The 17551-nt window shown below is 57.5% G+C and overlaps 6 protein-coding genes across 6 annotated transcripts; 3 read left to right on the forward strand and 3 right to left on the reverse strand.

The window, feature by feature from the left end:
* Positions 1–201: 201 nt before the first annotated feature.
* Positions 202–2253, reverse strand: BKCO1_800027 (mfs transporter; the record flags this gene model as incomplete). Its single annotated transcript, XM_020279365.1, has 6 exons — positions 202–725; positions 922–1129; positions 1206–1617; positions 1684–1816; positions 1877–1990; positions 2040–2253. 6 exons carry the CDS (start codon positions 2251–2253, stop codon positions 202–204), a joined length of 1605 nt encoding a protein of 534 aa, XP_020133459.1.
* Positions 2254–2840: 587 nt separating this feature from the next.
* On the forward strand, positions 2841–3740 carry BKCO1_800028 (uncharacterized protein; the record flags this gene model as incomplete). The annotated part of the gene is made up of 1 exon (XM_020279366.1): positions 2841–3740. The coding sequence occupies one exon, from the start codon at positions 2841–2843 to the stop codon at positions 3738–3740; it is 900 nt and encodes a 299-aa protein (XP_020133386.1).
* A 358-nt stretch (positions 3741–4098) lies between these two features.
* BKCO1_800029 (oligosaccharyltransferase alpha subunit) lies at positions 4099–5766 on the reverse strand (the record flags this gene model as incomplete). The annotated part of the gene is made up of 4 exons (XM_020279367.1): positions 4099–4239; positions 4304–4445; positions 4495–5352; positions 5405–5766. 4 exons carry the CDS (start codon positions 5764–5766, stop codon positions 4099–4101), a joined length of 1503 nt encoding a protein of 500 aa, XP_020133387.1.
* A 473-nt stretch (positions 5767–6239) lies between these two features.
* Positions 6240–8897, forward strand: BKCO1_800030 (uncharacterized protein; the record flags this gene model as incomplete). The annotated part of the gene is made up of 5 exons (XM_020279369.1): positions 6240–6432; positions 6485–6693; positions 6751–7132; positions 7183–7492; positions 7556–8897. 5 exons carry the CDS (start codon positions 6240–6242, stop codon positions 8895–8897), a joined length of 2436 nt encoding a protein of 811 aa, XP_020133295.1.
* Positions 8898–9678: 781 nt separating this feature from the next.
* On the reverse strand, positions 9679–12553 carry BKCO1_800031 (prp1 splicing factor; the record flags this gene model as incomplete). Its single annotated transcript, XM_020279370.1, has 2 exons — positions 9679–12100; positions 12198–12553. 2 exons carry the CDS (start codon positions 12551–12553, stop codon positions 9679–9681), a joined length of 2778 nt encoding a protein of 925 aa, XP_020133294.1.
* Positions 12554–13197: 644 nt separating this feature from the next.
* BKCO1_800032 (dna methyltransferase dim-2) lies at positions 13198–16849 on the forward strand (the record flags this gene model as incomplete). The annotated part of the gene is made up of 2 exons (XM_020279371.1): positions 13198–13608; positions 13664–16849. The coding sequence occupies 2 exons, from the start codon at positions 13198–13200 to the stop codon at positions 16847–16849; spliced, it is 3597 nt and encodes a 1198-aa protein (XP_020133385.1).
* Between the last annotated feature and the right edge of the window lie 702 nt (positions 16850–17551).

The raw sequence follows: 17551 nt of genomic DNA on the forward strand, positions 1-17551 counted from the left end.
CAAGTTCATCTTCTCACATATCCGCCGTCTCGTATATAGGGTGTAGCAACGGTAATGAGAGAAGAGGGGGTGTCCCAAGGCAAAGAGTGATAAGACAAACATCCGATATTTCCCATGCAGCAACCGCCCGTTCCCGAGACACCGCGTGTAAACCAACGCCTCAGCTGATCCCCCCCCCCTCCCCCTCCCCAAACCCGCCACCTATTTCCCCCCCTGACCCTCACGCCCCAAGAGCGGCTCAGCCTCCGCCGCCGCCACGCCATCCCCCTCCCCCTCCCCGCCATCCCCGCCATCCCCGCCATCCCCACCCGCCGCCACCCCCCCAAAAGGAGGAGACAGCGGCAGCGGCAGCACCAGCACCAACAGCAGCGCCTCCGCCACCGCCATGGCCGCCGCGACGACGAACCAAGGCAGCCCCATCAACAACACCACGAGCCACCTCGGTCCTCCTCCTCCGCCCGAAGATGAACGTTCACCGGCAGTGGAGAGCGCGACGCTCCACGCCCTCCACACGAGCGGCGAGACGGCCATGTCGACGAGGGCCTCGGCGGCGACGAGGCCGGCGTTGAGGCGGGCGACGGCGGACGGGCCCCGGGCCCGGCCCCGGCCCCGGCCGGGCGCGGTGGTGGTGGTGCTGGTGCTGGTGGTGGCGACGACGACGAGGGCGGTGGCGACGGCGAGGGCGGACATGCGGGCGCAGGCGCCGGTGGAGAAGATGATCCAGCCTGTGAGGTGGGTGGGTGGTTAGGGGAGTGCGTGCTGGGGGGTATATATGTGTGTATGTGTGTATATGAGCGGTTGTTGAGATCCGAAACTGATCAAGCAAGGCTTATGCTCTCTCTCTCTCTCTCTCTCTCTCTCTTTTCCCGGTCTCTCTTTTGTTTTTTTAATTGTTGTTGTTTTTCAGACATACGTACGTACCTGGAATCATAATCCCCACGTTGGGAGCCAAGCCGACGACGACAGCCCCGACGCACAGCGCCCCGACGCTGTAGCGGGCGACGTAGGCGTCGGCGCGCACGGCGGCGAGGTGGTAGGGCGGGCCGGTAAGCGTGCGCATGATGCAGGGCAGAACGAAGATGCCGAGGAGGAGGCTGACGGCGCCGTTGATTGCGTCCATGGCTCCGGCCTGGAAGGTGTTGATCGGGTGAGTAGGTACGCAGGCGAGGGCGGAGGGAAGGAAGGAAGGGTGGCTGATCACGTACCCGGCTCAAGGGCCACGAGTATCGTTTCGACACGTACGGCAGGACGAGCTCGGAGAGGGTGCCGCGGGTGGAGATGAGCGGGATGACGAGGAAGATCAGCACGAGCTGCGGATGCGACTTGAGGCGGCTGATGTGCTGCGAGCATGTGTGGACGAGCGTGCTGAGCTTCCTCCAGAACGTCTGATGCTCGTGCGGCATGGCCCTCCCGGGTCGATCATGGCCCGGGTCGTGTGCCGTCTGCGAGGGCGGCTGCGTGTGGGGCATGAGAGCGGCGATGATGGCTGCGACAGAAGCAGACAGCAGCGCCAGGAAGAAGGGGAGCCAAGCGGTCTGCATCGTCATGGGCGCAAGCCCCGTGCCGGCCACGTAGCCCAGGTAGTAGACGGAAAGCAGCCAGTACAAGACTGTGGATCTGCAGTCCGATGCATCATCCATCAGTACACGGGCAGGGGCCGAGAGCACGGCACTCGATACTTACCTCGTCTGCTCATCTGCGACATCTGTAGCCATGGTCGACGAAATCGCCACCACAACCCACGACCCCCCGCCGATTGTGAGGAAAGCGCTTGAAAAGAGCACGGCGGCCACGGGGAATAGCTCGAAGTGGGAGCCTGGCGCAGTTGCGAGTCAACCGTCGAACCACAAAAGCCGTCGTTCGAACACATACTTACACACCAAGACGAACCACGCGTTGCTCAGGACCAGGCCGAGCAGGCTGCACATGTAAACCAGCTTTCTTCCGTGGCGATCGGCCAAGGCGCCGTAGGGGATGGAGAGAAGCAAAGCTGCCACCATCAGCGGCTGTGACTCTCGGGGAACAGCGACGAAAGGTACTGCAAAGTCCATCGAAAAACACGCCCCACGACCGCAGATTGGAGAGATGCTGTTGGATGCTGCTTTGTTTGCATCTGTCCTCGTCGATGTGGAATCCCGGCCAGGTCGGTACCGCAACGATGGCAGTCGGATCCCGGGCTTCGTAGAAGGAACGGCAGATGGCCAGCTCCAAAAGCTTCAGTTTCGGGGCCATGGCGTGGTAGTAGGCAAACATGGTGAAGAAGTGTAGAGACAGGACACAGACGATAGCCGGCCGCATCACCTGGAATATGCTGCGAGTCGTCCTCCCCATCGACTGAGAGCGTGCCATGGCGAGACGCGGTGACGCGGTGCATATACTCGGCGTGTAGCTGTGTCTGCTCGGCCACCTTTGCTTGTGCGACATCTGCGGATACGATTGGAGGGGCAACTATCACGTGGAATGCAACGACGCCCGATGGACGGAGACGCTCAGCGACAGAGTGCAAGCGTACAGGGTATCGTCCAGGCTGCCGCGCCACCATGCAAGCCCCCCCTGTTCTTTCAACGACGAGCCTCGAAGCCAATGACGCAACTGATAGAACTGGTGGGAATACGCATGATGTACCCTTGTCCCGATTCCAACCAACCGCATCGCATCCTGCTACAAGCACTTAATTCCCTTAAGAGCCGCCGACGCATAGCTGCGCTGGATCAAGCACCCGGCCCCCTCTTCCAATCCCACTTGAACACCACGATCCCCGTCCAAAAGAGTCCTTCCTCCTCCAGGAGAAAAACCCAAAAACAAACCCCAGTAACCCATCCAAGCACCATCAATCCACCATGGACCGCCCCTCCCCCGCTCCCACTCCCGCTCCAGAAAAGAAAGAGAACCAGCAACAACAACAACAACCCCACCGCCCCCGCCAACCCCCCTCCCACGACTACGACTACCCCTCCCTCGACCACTACGCGCACACGCACCTCAACGCCACCAGCCTCCCCGCGGGGCTCGCCAGCGCTCTCGCGCACGCCACGCGCGCGCGCCGCGCGCGCGCCCTGCCCGACTGGAGCGCCGTGCCCTCGCAAGGCAAGTTCCTGCACGTGCAGTGCCGGCTGCTGGGCGTGCGGCGCGTGCTCGAGGTCGGCACCTTCGCGGGCCACGGCGCGCTGTGGTGCGCCGCGGCCCACCCGGCGCTGCGCGTGACGACGGTCGAGGCGCGCGCGGAGCACGCGGCCGTCGCGCGGGAGAGTCTGGATGCTGCTTGTGCTTCTGCTTCCGCTGACGGTGCTGACGGTGCTGCGGGAGACGCCGGTGCCGGCCCGGGCTTGGGCCTGGGAGATCGGGTGGAGCTGATCTGCGGCGATGCGGTGCGCGACGTGTTGCCGCGGCTGGCGGACGAGGTGGCGGCCGGGGCGCGGGAGAGGTACGGCATGGTTGTCGTCGATGTCGAGGACCGGCGCCAGGCGTGGGACTGTCTGGAGCGGTGCGTGGCCGGGGGCTTGTGCGCCGAGCGGGCGTGCGTGGTGGCGCATTTGCAGGTGCGCAAGAGCGATTTGAGCGTCGAGGCGGCGGACGAGAAGGGGGCCAATGCCAGGGGGAGCCGCGAGTTCGTCGAGAAGATGGGGAGGGATCCGCGCATGAGCGGCGTGCTGATTATGAGTATGGGTGAACAGAATTACGATACGGTCATGGCGGTTGTGCAGGGTGGTGATGGCGTTGGAGCATCGTCTCTTGCGTGATCGAGACATGAGCTCTGAGAAAGGATTAATCGTCATGAGAGTACGCCTTTGATCTTGTGTCGCCTACAAAGTTACCACCGTGATGAGAAGGTCATGGAGAATGGTTGTACGAGGCCTAAATACTGTATCATCAAGCAGAGGATGTCGAATGCTAGCCGACCTGAAGAGGACTCAATGATATGCATCACAGGTTTCCACTGCACGGGACTGCGCGCATTTACTTGCCGATGATAGTTTCCAAAGAGCCAAACTCCTTACAATTTGCCTGATATGCCGCCTTTCAACATTAACAAAACGCTTGAATTCTTTTAAAGTTCTACATTCATTCAATGTATTTTCATCCTGCCGTACCCAAAATTTACGCCTTGACCTTCTGCTTGGCACCGATGCTGGTATCGATGCTTCCCAGCACCCAAACGGCGGCAAAGACGGCGAACATGCCCAAAGTGATGGTGATAGGCTTACGGAAGCCCTCGATGAAGGGGTAGTCGTAGGTAATCTACCGAGTGGATTGTTAGCACTGCGCTCAATGGGAGAGGGAACACGATGATTGCTAGACGTACAAGAAGCTCCCGGCCCCTAAACTCATCATTGAGGTTCAGCGCACTGATATGAAGGGTAGTGCGGCCGATCGTATCCATGAAGGTGCGGTGCAGAGATGTCTCGTTGGAGATGATCGGGACATCAGTCTCGAACTTGACGTTCCTAATCGACGGTCAGTAGCCAACACTTGAAGCGCGCAGTTTAGACTTACTTGGCACCCTCAGGAAGGATGACGCGAAGGTCGACACGCTCGTACTCGATACCCTCGGCGTTCTTGGGACCCTCGAGGAAAGGGACCTTGAGGACGTAGCCATCGCCCACCTTCAACTTCCTCAAGTAAGACTTCAGGTCGCCGTTCCATCCCACCTTGAAGCTGTATTTCCATCCACCGAAGACGGGGTAGCGAGGCCGAATCTCAAGGTTGGACTCGCGCGGAGTGGCCCTGAACCGGCTCGTGGAGACGTTGCCGATGTCATCGGTGAAGTAGGCGTCCACGGAACCGGGCTGGAGAGACATCTTCAGGGCGCTGAGAGCCGAGCTAGGGGGGTTGGCGTAGACAGTCATCTGCCACTGGACACGCGAGAAGTGGTTCTTCAGGGAGGCGCCGCGGTTGGTCAGCCAGTAGCGCTCCTCAGTAGCCAAGTTTCCGCCCCAGTGGCTGACTTCTACGTCGCGTTCCAAGCGGGTAACATGGTTCAGCGGCTTGGTGAACTCGTAACGGACGCTGACGGGCTCCTGGGCGCCGGCGGGAATGTCGCTGTAAGGGCCATAGGTGAAGCTGGAGCCCTGCTTGGTCGGGTCGTCGCCATTGTCGGCGTTTTGTGCAGGCAAGACAGTGTAGTCGGGGACGTCGGTACTGGAGAATTTGAGCTTCGTCTTCTGCTTCAGAGTGTCGTAGGCCGAGGGCACATAAGCGCTGAAGCTGTACTCGACGTATTGCTTGTCGCGCTGTTCGATGGTGGCGGGGCGCGGCTTCAATGCAGCGACGACGGAGTAGGAGATGCTGAGGGTCTGCTGCTCAGACGGCTTGAGGGGCTCGGGAAGGCGAACGCGGTAGAATTCAGTCGGGCTGAGGCACCCGTTAGTGGGTATTCAAAGCTGACTGACGCGGGCAGACATACCTATAGGCATCGAACTCGACAACCTCGACCTCGAAGGCAGGCTTTGCGGGGTCCTTCTTGTCCCTGACCTCCAGGCCGCCTATTTGCGAGATCAAGCCGGCCTCGAAGGGCAGGTAGTACTCGTCCTGGGGCTTCTCGTCGACGTTCTCAATGACGACATTGATGGTCTCGCGGGGGTAGGCCTTCTCGAGGTTGACGTTGCGCACAAGGTTGACGTTCTTGAAGACGTGCGGGGGCTTGAAGGCGCCCTGGAGAATCTGCTTGGAGGAGAGCGGGTCCGAGGTGTTGTCGGTAGCTGCGGCGAGCGGGCTTTGGGCCAGCAGGGCGGACAGGCAGCCCAGAACAAACGGAAGCGACCTCATTTTTCACCGCAGCGATAGTATGACCAGCATTGACCGAAGGCGGCGGTTGGGCGATGCTGCGGAAGCTGGAGAAAGGGTTGCGGAGCTCTCAGGCTGTCGCGCGAGGTGATGATGCGTCCCGGAGACGTGTTCGCTACAGCGCCTGAGCTTGGGCCCGGCGATCCCTGCAGCGCCAAGCCGTCGCGCCTGCCCTCCACCAGGGCCATCCCACTCTTCCCTCTCTTGCCCGAAAAAGGCACCGCCCGCGGCTGATCCCTCCGAATCCCTCAGCCCGCTTCGAGCCACCGCCTGGGCCTCTAGTGCTCTGGTCTGGGCACCACTGCCGCCGACGGCCACTTCACTATCTCTCCCACATATATAGCCGGACGGCTTCCGACTAACCGTCGATTTTTTTCGTATTTGCTGTCCTCCCATACCCTTCAATTGGTTTTCTAGTTGGTTGAAAGAGCTTGCATCTTTTACTTTCCACAAACATGTTAGCAATGGCCTCTACCCGCGCCGCCTTTCGGCATCGCGCGCCCAGCCGGAGAGCTGTCAGCATGTTCGTCAAGCCTGCTAAGACGCCCGTCACTTCTGTTCTCCAAGTCTCCGATGAGGTCAGAGAAGCTCTCCATGGTGCCAGAAAGAGACCTGTCGTGGCATTGGAGACTACCATCTACACTCACGGTAAGATTGCTATGTTGCCTTCGTCTGGATTTGAGGTTTGTAACATCCTCAGGCTTTCCTTATCCCGACAACGTGGCTCTGGCTTCTCACCTTGAGAGCATTGTGCGCACTATGGGAGGCGTTCCCGCCACCATCGGTATCCTGGATGGTGTCGCCCGCGTCGGACTAGACCCTGAGGAGCTTATCAGGATAGCTGCTTCGGCTGGCAAAGAGGACACTCTTAAGGTCTCGCGCCGTGATCTGGCTTACGCCTGCGGCCTGGTAACTCTCCTGCACCTTGCACTTTATCTGTGAGCACATAGACCTGATACGCCGCAGAGACTCCTACACCCTGATCAGGGCAAGTTCACCGGTGGTACCACCGTGGCAGGAACTATGATCTTGGCCCATCTTGCCGGAATCAAGGTCTTCGGCACGGGCGGTCTTGGTGGTGTCCACCGCGGCGGCGAGAATACGATGGACATCTCTGCCGATCTGACTGAGCTTGGAAGAACACCAGTTGCTGTTGTTAGCAGTGGATGCAAGAGCTTTTTGGATATTCCCCGCACTCTTGAGTATCTCGAGACCCAAGGTGTTGCTGTTGCTACCTTCGCCGACGGCCGGGCTGGCTCTGTAGACTTCCCCGCCTTTTGGTCAAGGGAAAGCGGTGTCAAGAGTCCGTCTGTCGTGCAGAACGAGAAAGAGGCTGCTGCTATGATCTGTAAATCCATCGTAACCCTGTCCCCTGCCCTGCATATTAACATGAAGCAGATGCCCAACACTCTCTGGGTCTGACCTCCGGTATCAGCTTTGCCAACCCCATCCCCGCTTCTGCGTCGATTGCCAAGGAGGAAATCAACGGGATCATTGAGCAGGCTGTCGCCGAAGCCGAAGCGCTCGGCATCACCGGTGCTCGCAACACTCCTTTCATCTTGAGCAAGATCAAGGAGCTTACCAAGGGCAAGTCCGTGCCGGCTAACAGGGCGCTGATTGCCTCCAACGTGGAGCGTGCCACCAACGTCGCAAAGGAGCTTCTAGCGCTGGAGGAAGAGATGAAGGGCGAAAGCTCGGCGAAGAACTAGTGAGAGGATCACCTTCTGTCGGCTGACATGTGTACATAGGACTGATGGCGTGGACGTACTAGCAATATACCCGCATCGTACACACAGCCCTCATCCTCTGCTCAGGCGAGCAACCCGGCTGCAAAGCCGCAACAGGCTGCTGCGCCAACTGACCAAGAGCAAGTAGACGTTGTCGTGACAGGAGCGGTGGCAGTTGACTTTGCGTGCAACTACATCCCGCCGCCAAACGCCACCTCCGGATCCGTGATATCCCCACAACCCCACACCTCCAACCAAGCCTCGATCCAGCAGACCCTCGGCGGTGTCGCTCACAACATCGCACGCGCAGCCCACCTCGCCGGCAGCTCCGTCCGCCTCTGCAGCGCAGTCGGCGACGACGTAATGGGCCGCGTGGCGCAGGACCTCCTCGAGCGCTCCGGCCTGCCCACCACGAGCATCATCACCCGCCCGGACGCCCGCACCGGCCAGTACGTCGCCGTCAACGACGCCCACAACAACCTCACCCTCGGCATGGCCGACATGGACATCATCCAATCCACCGCGGCCACGCCCTCCACCGTCCAGACCCTCTTCAACGCGCCCCTCCCCGCCCTCCGCCCGCGCTGGCTCGTCGCCGACGCCAACTGGTCCCCCCAGACCCTCCACGCCTGGCTCCGCGCCGCCAAATCCGCCGGCGCCCTCACAGCCTTCGAGCCCGTCTCAGCCGCCAAATCCGCGCGCCTCTTCTCCCCACTCCCCCCGACCACCACCTCCACCTCCACCTTCCCGCTCTTCCCCCACCCCCTCGTCGACCTCACCACCCCCAACGCCCTCGAACTCGACACCATGTGGCGCGCCGCCCGCGCCGCCGAGCTGCTCGCCACGCCCCCCCACTGGGCCGTCGCCAACGCCTTCAACCTGCCCCAGGGCGGCGCGTCGCCGCTCCTCGCGCGCGCCGCCTCGCCCGACCTCGTCCGCCGCGGCGTGCCGCAGCAGGCGCTGCAGCTGCTGCCGCTCGTGCCCGCCATCCTCACCACGCTGGGCGCCGAGGGCGTGCTGCTGACGATGCTACTGCGGCGCGGCGACGCGCGGCTGAGGGACCCCGAGGCCGCGGCGTGGATCTTGTCGCGCGGGGTTGAGGGTGGTGGTGTGGAGGGTGGATCGGAGGCCGAGGATGCGGGGGTGGATGTCGGAGGCGTGTATATGCGGCTGTTTGAGCCGGAGGAGGTGCTGGGCGAGGGGGAGGTGATCAGCGTGAACGGGGTGGGGGATACGTTTACGGGAGTGCTGGTGAGCGGGTTGAGTCGCGGCATGCGGATCGAGGATGTGGTGCCTGTGGCGCAGAGGGCGGCGGGGCTGAGTTTGAGGAGCGAGAAGGCGGTGAGCGACGAGGTGGCGAGGGTGAAGGAGTTGTTGGATTATTAGGCAGTCGCCCGCGCGCACGCGAGAAAATCAAATAGTAAAAAAAGAAATAAAAAAAATAAAAGTTCCATGAGTGCATGCCGTCGTGGGATTCGAACTTGCGACGTGCAAAAAAACTGGTAGCTTCTCTTTGTATAGCGTGTCATCCTTAGTGCAGGGGCCATGCTAATCTTCTCTGTATCGTTTCAAATTGACCAAATGCCCGAAGGCAAGAAAGCAAGTCGCTTTTATGGTATATATATGCACAGTTATTCTTCCACCAACCAATGCATCCCACGACCAGAGCCAACCATCTTGGCCGTACGTCAAAAATGCCCAGTATTCCAAAGGTCTGCTGTCTATCCCGGACAAGACTAGCACAGTTTGAACGAGCGGGAAGCAACGGTTGTTACCACATAGTTCCTACGTGCGTTTCAAACGAGTTTGACAAGCAGATCACCCCGACTTACGAGCATTAGAAGGCTCGTAGGATGACCTAGCAATGTAATCAAGCTCATTTGAGGTTCGCAATGTCTAACTCTACTCCAGCCCGCATGCATCCTCACCTTCATCTACCTTTTCAACCCCCCACAAGCAGTAACGGTACAAACACGGCAACAATCTCCATCAATTTACATGTCCTGTTTGCTTCCCAGGGCAAATTCGTATCATAAGCCATTCGAATCTTTCGCCATTAATAGTAAGTGACAAATCCTTCCTTCCTAAACGCCTCAAAAATTCCCCGCATTCGAGAGTCGCTTTTCAGAAAAGAGCTACTACATCACCAACCAGCCACACATCACATCTACTCAATCTTCGCCGCGACCAGCTTCAACACCTCCTCCACGCCCTTCCCCCAGCTCTTCGGATCCTTCGCGACCGCCTGCCACACCTCCCCATGCTTCGGCTCGCTGAGGACGCACTTGCTGATGACCTCCTCCCTCTTCTCCTCGGTGCCGTGCTGACAGACGAACTTGTAGTACCAAGCCCACGTATCGCCCAGATCGGCGTCGAGCAGGATGGCCTTCTCGAACCAGCTCGCCGCCTTCTCGAGCCGGCGCTCGCCCCAGAAGATGCGCGCGACCGCGACGAACAGCAGCGGGTCGTTGTCGACCTTCTTGATGGCCTCGAGCGAGCGCGGCTTGCGCTGCGTGCGCGGCTCCAGGTGCCAGATCTTCTCCGCCCACAGCAGGCCCGACGCCGGCACCTCCTGCAGCGCCTGCGCCATGATCTGCTGCGCCGCCGAGACGTTGCCCGCGCGCCGCTCGAGCCGGACGGATTCCGTCCAGAGCTCCGGGTTCTTCTTGACCGCGAGGCGCGCGCGGTCCAGCACGGAGCGGGCCTTGACGATGACGCCCGCCTTTTCTTCGAGGCGCGAGAGGAGGAGGTAGAGGGGGACGGAGCGCGGGCACTGGCGCGTGCCTGTCGTGTACGCTTCGCGAGCTTGGGGGACCTTGTTGAGCGACTCGTATATTTGGCCCTTTTGCATGTAGAGCTTGGACTCCTTGGGGAAGAGCTGGAGGCCTTGCGTGACAAGGTCCAAGGCTGCTTCCAGGTTACCAAGTTGCCTCTCGTACGCCACTGATCGGTACCAGACGCGGTTGGTGCCAGCTTCGCGGCGGGCGACCATGAGCAGCTCGCGGGCTTTGTCATGATTTCCGTGGTCGGCTTCCATTTTGACGGCCGCAAGCCAAATGTCCTCGTTGTTGGGGTTTTGGTTGAAGGCACGGCGGATGACATCTCTGGCCTCATCCAGTTCGCCGGCCTGCTCTCTTTCCCTAGCGAACAACAGCCAAAGCTCCTGGGCACCGGGGCAAGCCTCGACAGCCTTCTCGAGCAAATTCCAGAGCGCCTCCTTTGTTCCATGGTTGCGCTCGAGAGCAACGGCAGCCGACCAAAGACTCTTGGAGGTGGGGAAAATGCGAAGAGCGTAGGCATAGATAGCTCTAGCTGTCTCGTACTTCCCTCTACCAATGCTTCCACGAGCGTCCTCCATGAATATTTCCTTCCGGTCGTCGTCCTCATCCAGGGACCAACTGAGCGTCTCCTTGATAATGGCTTGGCAAGAAATAATCATTCCTTCATCTTCGCACTTCTCAGCCTCCGAAATCCACTCTTCGCGCTTGAGCATTGCAGACTCCTTGGCGAGCGACTTGATACCACGTTCCATAACCTTGAACACCATATCCGGTTTTCCCAATTGCTCCTGCAGCGCTGCAGCAGCACGCCAAATTTCGTGGCTCGTAGGAACTGCCTTGCGGGCCTTGTTGAGGACGACTTGGGCGTTCTCTGGGGTCTCCAGCCGAGCCAGAGCGAGCCAAAGCTCAACGGACAATGGGATGATATCCGTTGCTTTCGCCAGCATCAAACGAGCATCTGCTGGGTCTTCTTCCAACGCGATGGCCGACTTCCAAAGGTCTACACTCTGTGGGACAGCGTCCAGAGCATGACGAAGCACGCGTTTCTTTGCTCGCAGGTCGGTCTCCAGATCTGAAGCGGCCTGCCATAACCGAGCCGAGGTATTGTTGTGCTTGATGGCGATGGCGCCAATAATCTTGGCATTGTGGTTATCGTTCAGACGGATGTTTTCCAGCCAGCAGTCGATTGATTTAGGACAGTGTTCGCAGCCTCGGGCGATAACGTTTCTTGCAGCGACGATGCGTCCTGCTACCTCTTCAAGACGTGCAGCAGCAATCCAACCCGGACCATGCTTTGGGTTCGTCTTAATGACGGATTCCAAAAGCTCCCGCACACGCTTGATATCTCCCACCTGAACTTCTCCAGCGCTCAGTTCGGACTTGGACAAACTGGTCAAATATCCCTTGGGGTCGATGCTTGATGCGGTGCCTGCGGTGGTGTCGGTTCCGGAATTTTGCGTGGCCTGGTCCAAGCGAACTTGAAGCACCTTTTCACGGGCAGCTCCAATATCAGCAAAGTTGGTCATGGTGCCATCTGCAGTCTCTCCCCCGGCGTCGGCGGCTATGCTTGTGTCCAGCGAACCTGCGTCGCGTGCGGCCGCTATCACACTGTCGGGAACGGCGTAAAACCTTTGCCTCAGGTTCTGCTTTTGCCTTCTGTTCTTGCCTGTCAGATCTCCAACCTCGGGGAGATTGGCCCACTCGTCCTCGGAAACGCTGCTGAGGGCGCGCTTGAGATCGGCAAACTGCTGTTGGATCTTGGGGTTGTTCCGCTCGTATTCATCACGCTCAGCTTTCTCGCGAGCCTCCCTAGACGGATTCAAGGTGTCGGTAGCCTGTCCATGCAAATGTGATGAATACATGCCTCCTGCAACGGCCAGGGGAGCTAGCGAATGGGGGAACTAACCTGCGTGCTTTCCGGCGGCGATCCATGCGCTCGTCAACCTCTTGGTATATGCGGTCGGCCTCGTCGTCGTCGCGATCGTAGGTGCCGTTGGCGAACAAGCCGACCTCGTTCTCGGGGTCTTGATAGCGGTCGTCATCGTCATCGTCTTCTTTGCCGGTGGCGCCGTAGGCAGTGGGCGGGGCCTGGCCGAGAGCGGCGGCGCGCTTCGCAAGTGCTTCCTTGATCTGCTCCTCGGATGGGCCTTCGCGCGCGGGACCAAGATCGGAACGGGTGGTGAAGCCGGTGGCACCACGGCCAAGACCGGCGACGTAGTTCTCGGGCGCCGGCTGGTTCAGGAAGTCTCTGCGGCCAGACATGGCGGGCAAATGGTGGGCGTGACGAGTGTGGGGTGGGAGTTGGAGCTTTGGTCGCCATCTCGAGGTAAATAATTCACGCCCCAGGCGGCCACTGGCGCTAAACCCGATCGAGCATTAGAGCTCCAAAGCTCCACGCTCTGTCGCTCCAAACATCTACACCTTCCCAAGCACTGCTCACCTCACAGCTGGCCGCAAAAACCAACGCCGTCTGAATACCAACTCACCTTGGCCCAAGCCCACACAATGGGACTGCATTGTCTTCAGGGGCGGTTTGCGAGTTTGCAATCGTCTTCACGAGGCAAGTGCTGCCTGTCACCAGCGCCGCTTGGCACCTGCACTTTGGTTGGCTCGTGACCCACGCGTTCCGACGCGGCAGCAGACGCGGCTTCCAGAATACGCGACGGCTTTTGCAATTGAGCACGACAGCTTTGCTCCACTTCACTACACAACCGCCTCTCTGGCTCGCCGCACTACGTCTCAGGAACTCGATATTCTTTCGGATCGCTGGATTGACTCATCTGGCAACGTTATGCCGGCGCTAGTGGACGAGGGTAAGCTGCTGTGCCACCTCACCTTTGTTTTGCTTTCCACCGCCACGCCTTGTCAAGTCACCGCGTGTCAGACGTGCTGCTTCCCGTTCTGAAATGCGCTTGCACACCGTCATTGACGCCGTCTCTGCTGACACGGTTACTGTGAAAGATGAATTATTAGACGATTTTGCCGACGTCGATTTGATAGCGAAAGATGAGGACGATTGCCCACTTCCACAACCGAAGCGTGTCAGGTTTAACGAGACTGGATCCGAGTCCATACGATCCATCCTCGAAAGCGAAGGAGATCCGATGGTTATTGACCTTACCGGTGATGGCGAAAACGAACCTCTCGACCATCCAAAGCTCACTCGAACACCCGGACCGCAGGCCGGACCGGTTCCATCACCGAATCCCAGGATACAGGTAAAACCATCACTTTCAAACTATCCACGATCTCTCTACGATGGTTGGCAACCCCCTCTTGCGCCAACAGCGGAGCGTATTGCTTTATCTGAGCTTCTAGTAAGTTTTGAATGAATGTCTTCTATCTTAACATAAACTGACATGCAATGACTAGCGAGACTATCATCGTCCTATGGGGGACCGCTACATCATGATACCAATTCGAGAATTCCGCATTTATCGTCCATCTAACGGGAAGCCGATTTTGGGCAACCGCCAACACGAATTGGAACCACTCCATCATCTAAAAATAGATGCTGGGTGCGACTGCCTGCTTGTAGACGGCATCATCTCACTTAATGGCCTGGAGCGATACATTCAAGGCGTTCCTTTCGAAACCCTCGCAATCGATGGATACGGCGATGTTAAGGTCCACACAGTGTCAAAAGGCATTTCTATAATGTCCACACGTGCCAAGGATGTGTGGTACCTCCTTCAAGAACCCGCTTCTGACTACACCGGTTACCATGGACCATTCATATGGATCGCTGATTTTGCCAAATACGTCGTCGAATATTTAGATGAGCACGAAACCGTCTCACTCGACCAGTTCAAGTCCGATTTCTATGATTGGACAAGGCAGCGATATGGCGAAAGCCAGACATTCCAGAAATGGGTACAGCGGTTCGATGGCGAAGCAAAAAATTACGATTTCCGCCAAGCAGCTGTCGCGTACGGGAGCTTTCTATGGAAGGAAGCCTGGTCCATTCTTAAGACTGTTCGCAAGAACCCGTTTTGGGGTGACATCAACTACATTGCAGACAATGAAAGAGAAGGCGAACCGCCCTTGAACACTGCAACCACAAGTACGGAAAAAACGCTTGTGACTCCCTACGTCTTCGAAAACTTCAAACACATCAAACCTCTCATAAGGTTTTTTGAAACCAAGAACTCGATGGGAAGCCAAGTTCAAGCAGCGCATGAGAAGCGAAAGCGTGCCCTTGGCTTCATGGACGGCGCTGAGCGTGCCCAGAAATCAACAAGCTGCTACCCCTTACTCTCAAAGAGCGGGCTTATGGTAGGCGACTATGTCGCCGTGTACCCAGAGGAAGCAACGCTTTGGAGAGATGGTTCTGAGCTATGGTATGCATATATCCAGCACATTCAAAAAGACCGCCATGGACAGCGTTTTAAAGTACTCTGGCTGTATTCCGCATCCGCTACCACGCTGGCTGGTGGTCACTACCCGTTCCCGAACGAACTGTTTCTATCCTCTCATTGCAACTGCAATGAGGCTACTCTAATGTTAAAGGACATCGCCGGAAGAGTCAACGTCTCCCTGGGAAGTCAAATTGCAGACGGCCTCAGTAACAAAGCACCACACTTCTTCATCAGACAAAAGTTTGACCCAGAAAGCCACGCATTTACGACCATCAAAAGCTCGGATTTCCTCTGCCAGTGCCGAACCCAAACTTCCGCTTTCGAAGAAATCCTTGGAAAAGTGCCCATTGGCGATCCCATCCTTGCCCCATTTAATGAATGGGGCGAGCCTTCTTGCAGACCGTTGGATTCGTATGCCTTTTCTGATATGATTTCAGACACCCTGGAACCAGTGGTAGTAGAAAACTACCTTCAACAATCCCGAACGATCTTAGTTCGTCGACTGATTCGACGATACGCGTGCCATGAAGGTCCTGGAGCTGACCCAAACGAGCTGGTCTGGACTGATGACTTCCTTGAGATTGATCCGGTGCTTGTGGGCCCCAAATGCCATATCCGTTTCTTTGAGGAAGGGGAGCAAATCCCTAGTCCGTATAGCCGAGGGGGATCTGGCAACTGCTGGTACATTACACGACGTTTGACTTCAACGGGAGGCTTGGAAGCATTACAACAGCCTTTTCCTATAGGTTTGAATCAAGGCATTGATCCGAACGCCCCACCGCCACGTCCAAAAATGGTTGGCTTAGACGTCTTTGCTGGTGGCGGCAACTTTGGGCGTGGGCTTGAGGACGGCATGGCTGTCGAATTTCTCTACGCTATTGATTGGGCTAAAAATGCTGTGAACACTTACAGAGCCAATCGCAGCGAACGTCCATGCTGGGTCTATTGGGGTTCGGTTAATGACTACCTCAGACAAGTCATGGATGGGAGTACAGTCGAGCATTTCGCAGGGATTGACCAAATCGATTTCATCGCCGCCGGAAGTCCATGCCAGGGCTTTTCTAGACTCCAGAGGAACAAGGCAAGCGACTCGTCCCTGCGCAATATCTCTATGGTTGCTTCAGTGGCAGCCTACGTTGATGTGTATCGACCAAGATACGCAGTACTCGAAAATGTTATACGAATGGCCCATCAAACTGAAGAACTGGGAGTATTTCCGCAGCTCCTTTGCACACTGGTCGGCCTAGGCTATCAAATCTCACAACATCTTTTGGATGCTTGGTCTTGCGGCGATCCCCAAAGAAGATCACGTCTGTTTGTGCAAATCGCGGCACCAGGTTTAGCGCCTATACCTCCAACAACACTGACACATTCCCACCCACCTGGAACGGCAAATATATCGTTAGGTAAAAACCTGGCAAATGGTCAAAGGTTTGGAGAGAGGCGCATTACACCGACGCCGTTTCGGTACGTCTCTGTACAGGAGAGCATGGGCGACTTGCCCGACATACAGGATTCACACAGCCAGACGTGTATCAAAAATCCAGACCACCGAACCGTAAGCACAGAGGCCAGTTGGACCAGAGAAATGATTCGACACATCCCAATCCATCCGCCTTTACAGGGTGTAGTAAACGCCATTCACGCTGGCGTCATGCCACAAGCGCTTGCAGAACGGTTCCTAAAGACAGGTGGGATGAGGGCGCACCGAAACAGCAAATCATGGTCACGAATTTCCCGGGACGGACTGACATCAACCATAACGACAACTCCAGCTGCGGCTTGTGCAATTACTGGCAGGGCGCTACACTGGCAACAGCATAGAGTTCTGAGCATCAGAGAAGCCCGGCGAGCCCAAGGATTCGATGAGAGGGACATCATCACGGGGTCTCCTTCCGAACAGTGGAAGATAATCGGGAACAGCGTCTCTCGTTCAACTGCATTAGCGCTTGGTATGGCGCTTCAAGAGGCGTGGCTGGCGAACCCGTTGGAGCATTGCCCATCAAACAGTTTCGCTCTCCCCATCTCCCCAGACGCCGGAAGCGAAGACCTTACGGCCAACCCGTCCAACGATCCCTCGCCGCCGAACTTGCTCGCTCTGTCATCGAACATGCCTACTCCGATCAGCGTCGATAGTGCTGAACGACCGCAACCTCAGTGCCGTGCTGCTGTAGTAATCGATCTCACACGAGACGATTGAAAGAGCTCGCACGTATAGACAAAGAAAAAGTACGGCCTACCGATAGGATGAATTGGACGACAGGTGCCAGCTGCACTTTCAGGGCTTGGAGACGTGCGGCGGTTCCCCGTAGATGGATAGAGGCGATTTCATTACTTGCGAAGATTTTGGGGTCCTTGGAGTGGAGAGCAGATTACGATGCATTAGAGGGTCACGTTTTTTTTTAGTCTTTCTCGTTCGTTTAGATATTTCATGCAGCTCGAAGTAGGGTCAGCGAGCCCTTGGCGCAGGGACAAATCAAATCCATATTCACGAATGTGTTTGTGTTGAGGTGTAGTATTTGCCGACCAAGATGCTATTACTTACCTTTTACAGGCAGCGCACTTCTGATTAGATGCTTAATCTCTCTGGGATCTTACCGTCATAACAATTCTCAGTGTTATCACGGTGATTCTTCTACGGCGGCACTCACTCATTCCACCACCTGCCAGCAGCGGCAGCGGCCCGACATACCAACCATCCAAAGCGCCCTGTTCCCGTCCCATCAACTCTGTAACAACAGCCGTGACGCCTCGCCGACCATCAGCCTCCGTCGTCGGAGACCAACGTCCGTCAGATACCCCCAATCCAGCCATGATCTACCCATTATAGCTTCTCGCTCGAGTCGTGCGTCACTTACGCCCGAAAGCCCGCGCCCCAACAAGCACCGAGGTCAAGCAACCG

Source organism: Diplodia corticola (assembly GCF_001883845.1).
Source record: "Diplodia corticola strain CBS 112549 chromosome Unknown scaffold8, whole genome shotgun sequence".
NCBI lineage: Eukaryota > Fungi > Ascomycota > Dothideomycetes > Botryosphaeriales > Botryosphaeriaceae > Diplodia > Diplodia corticola.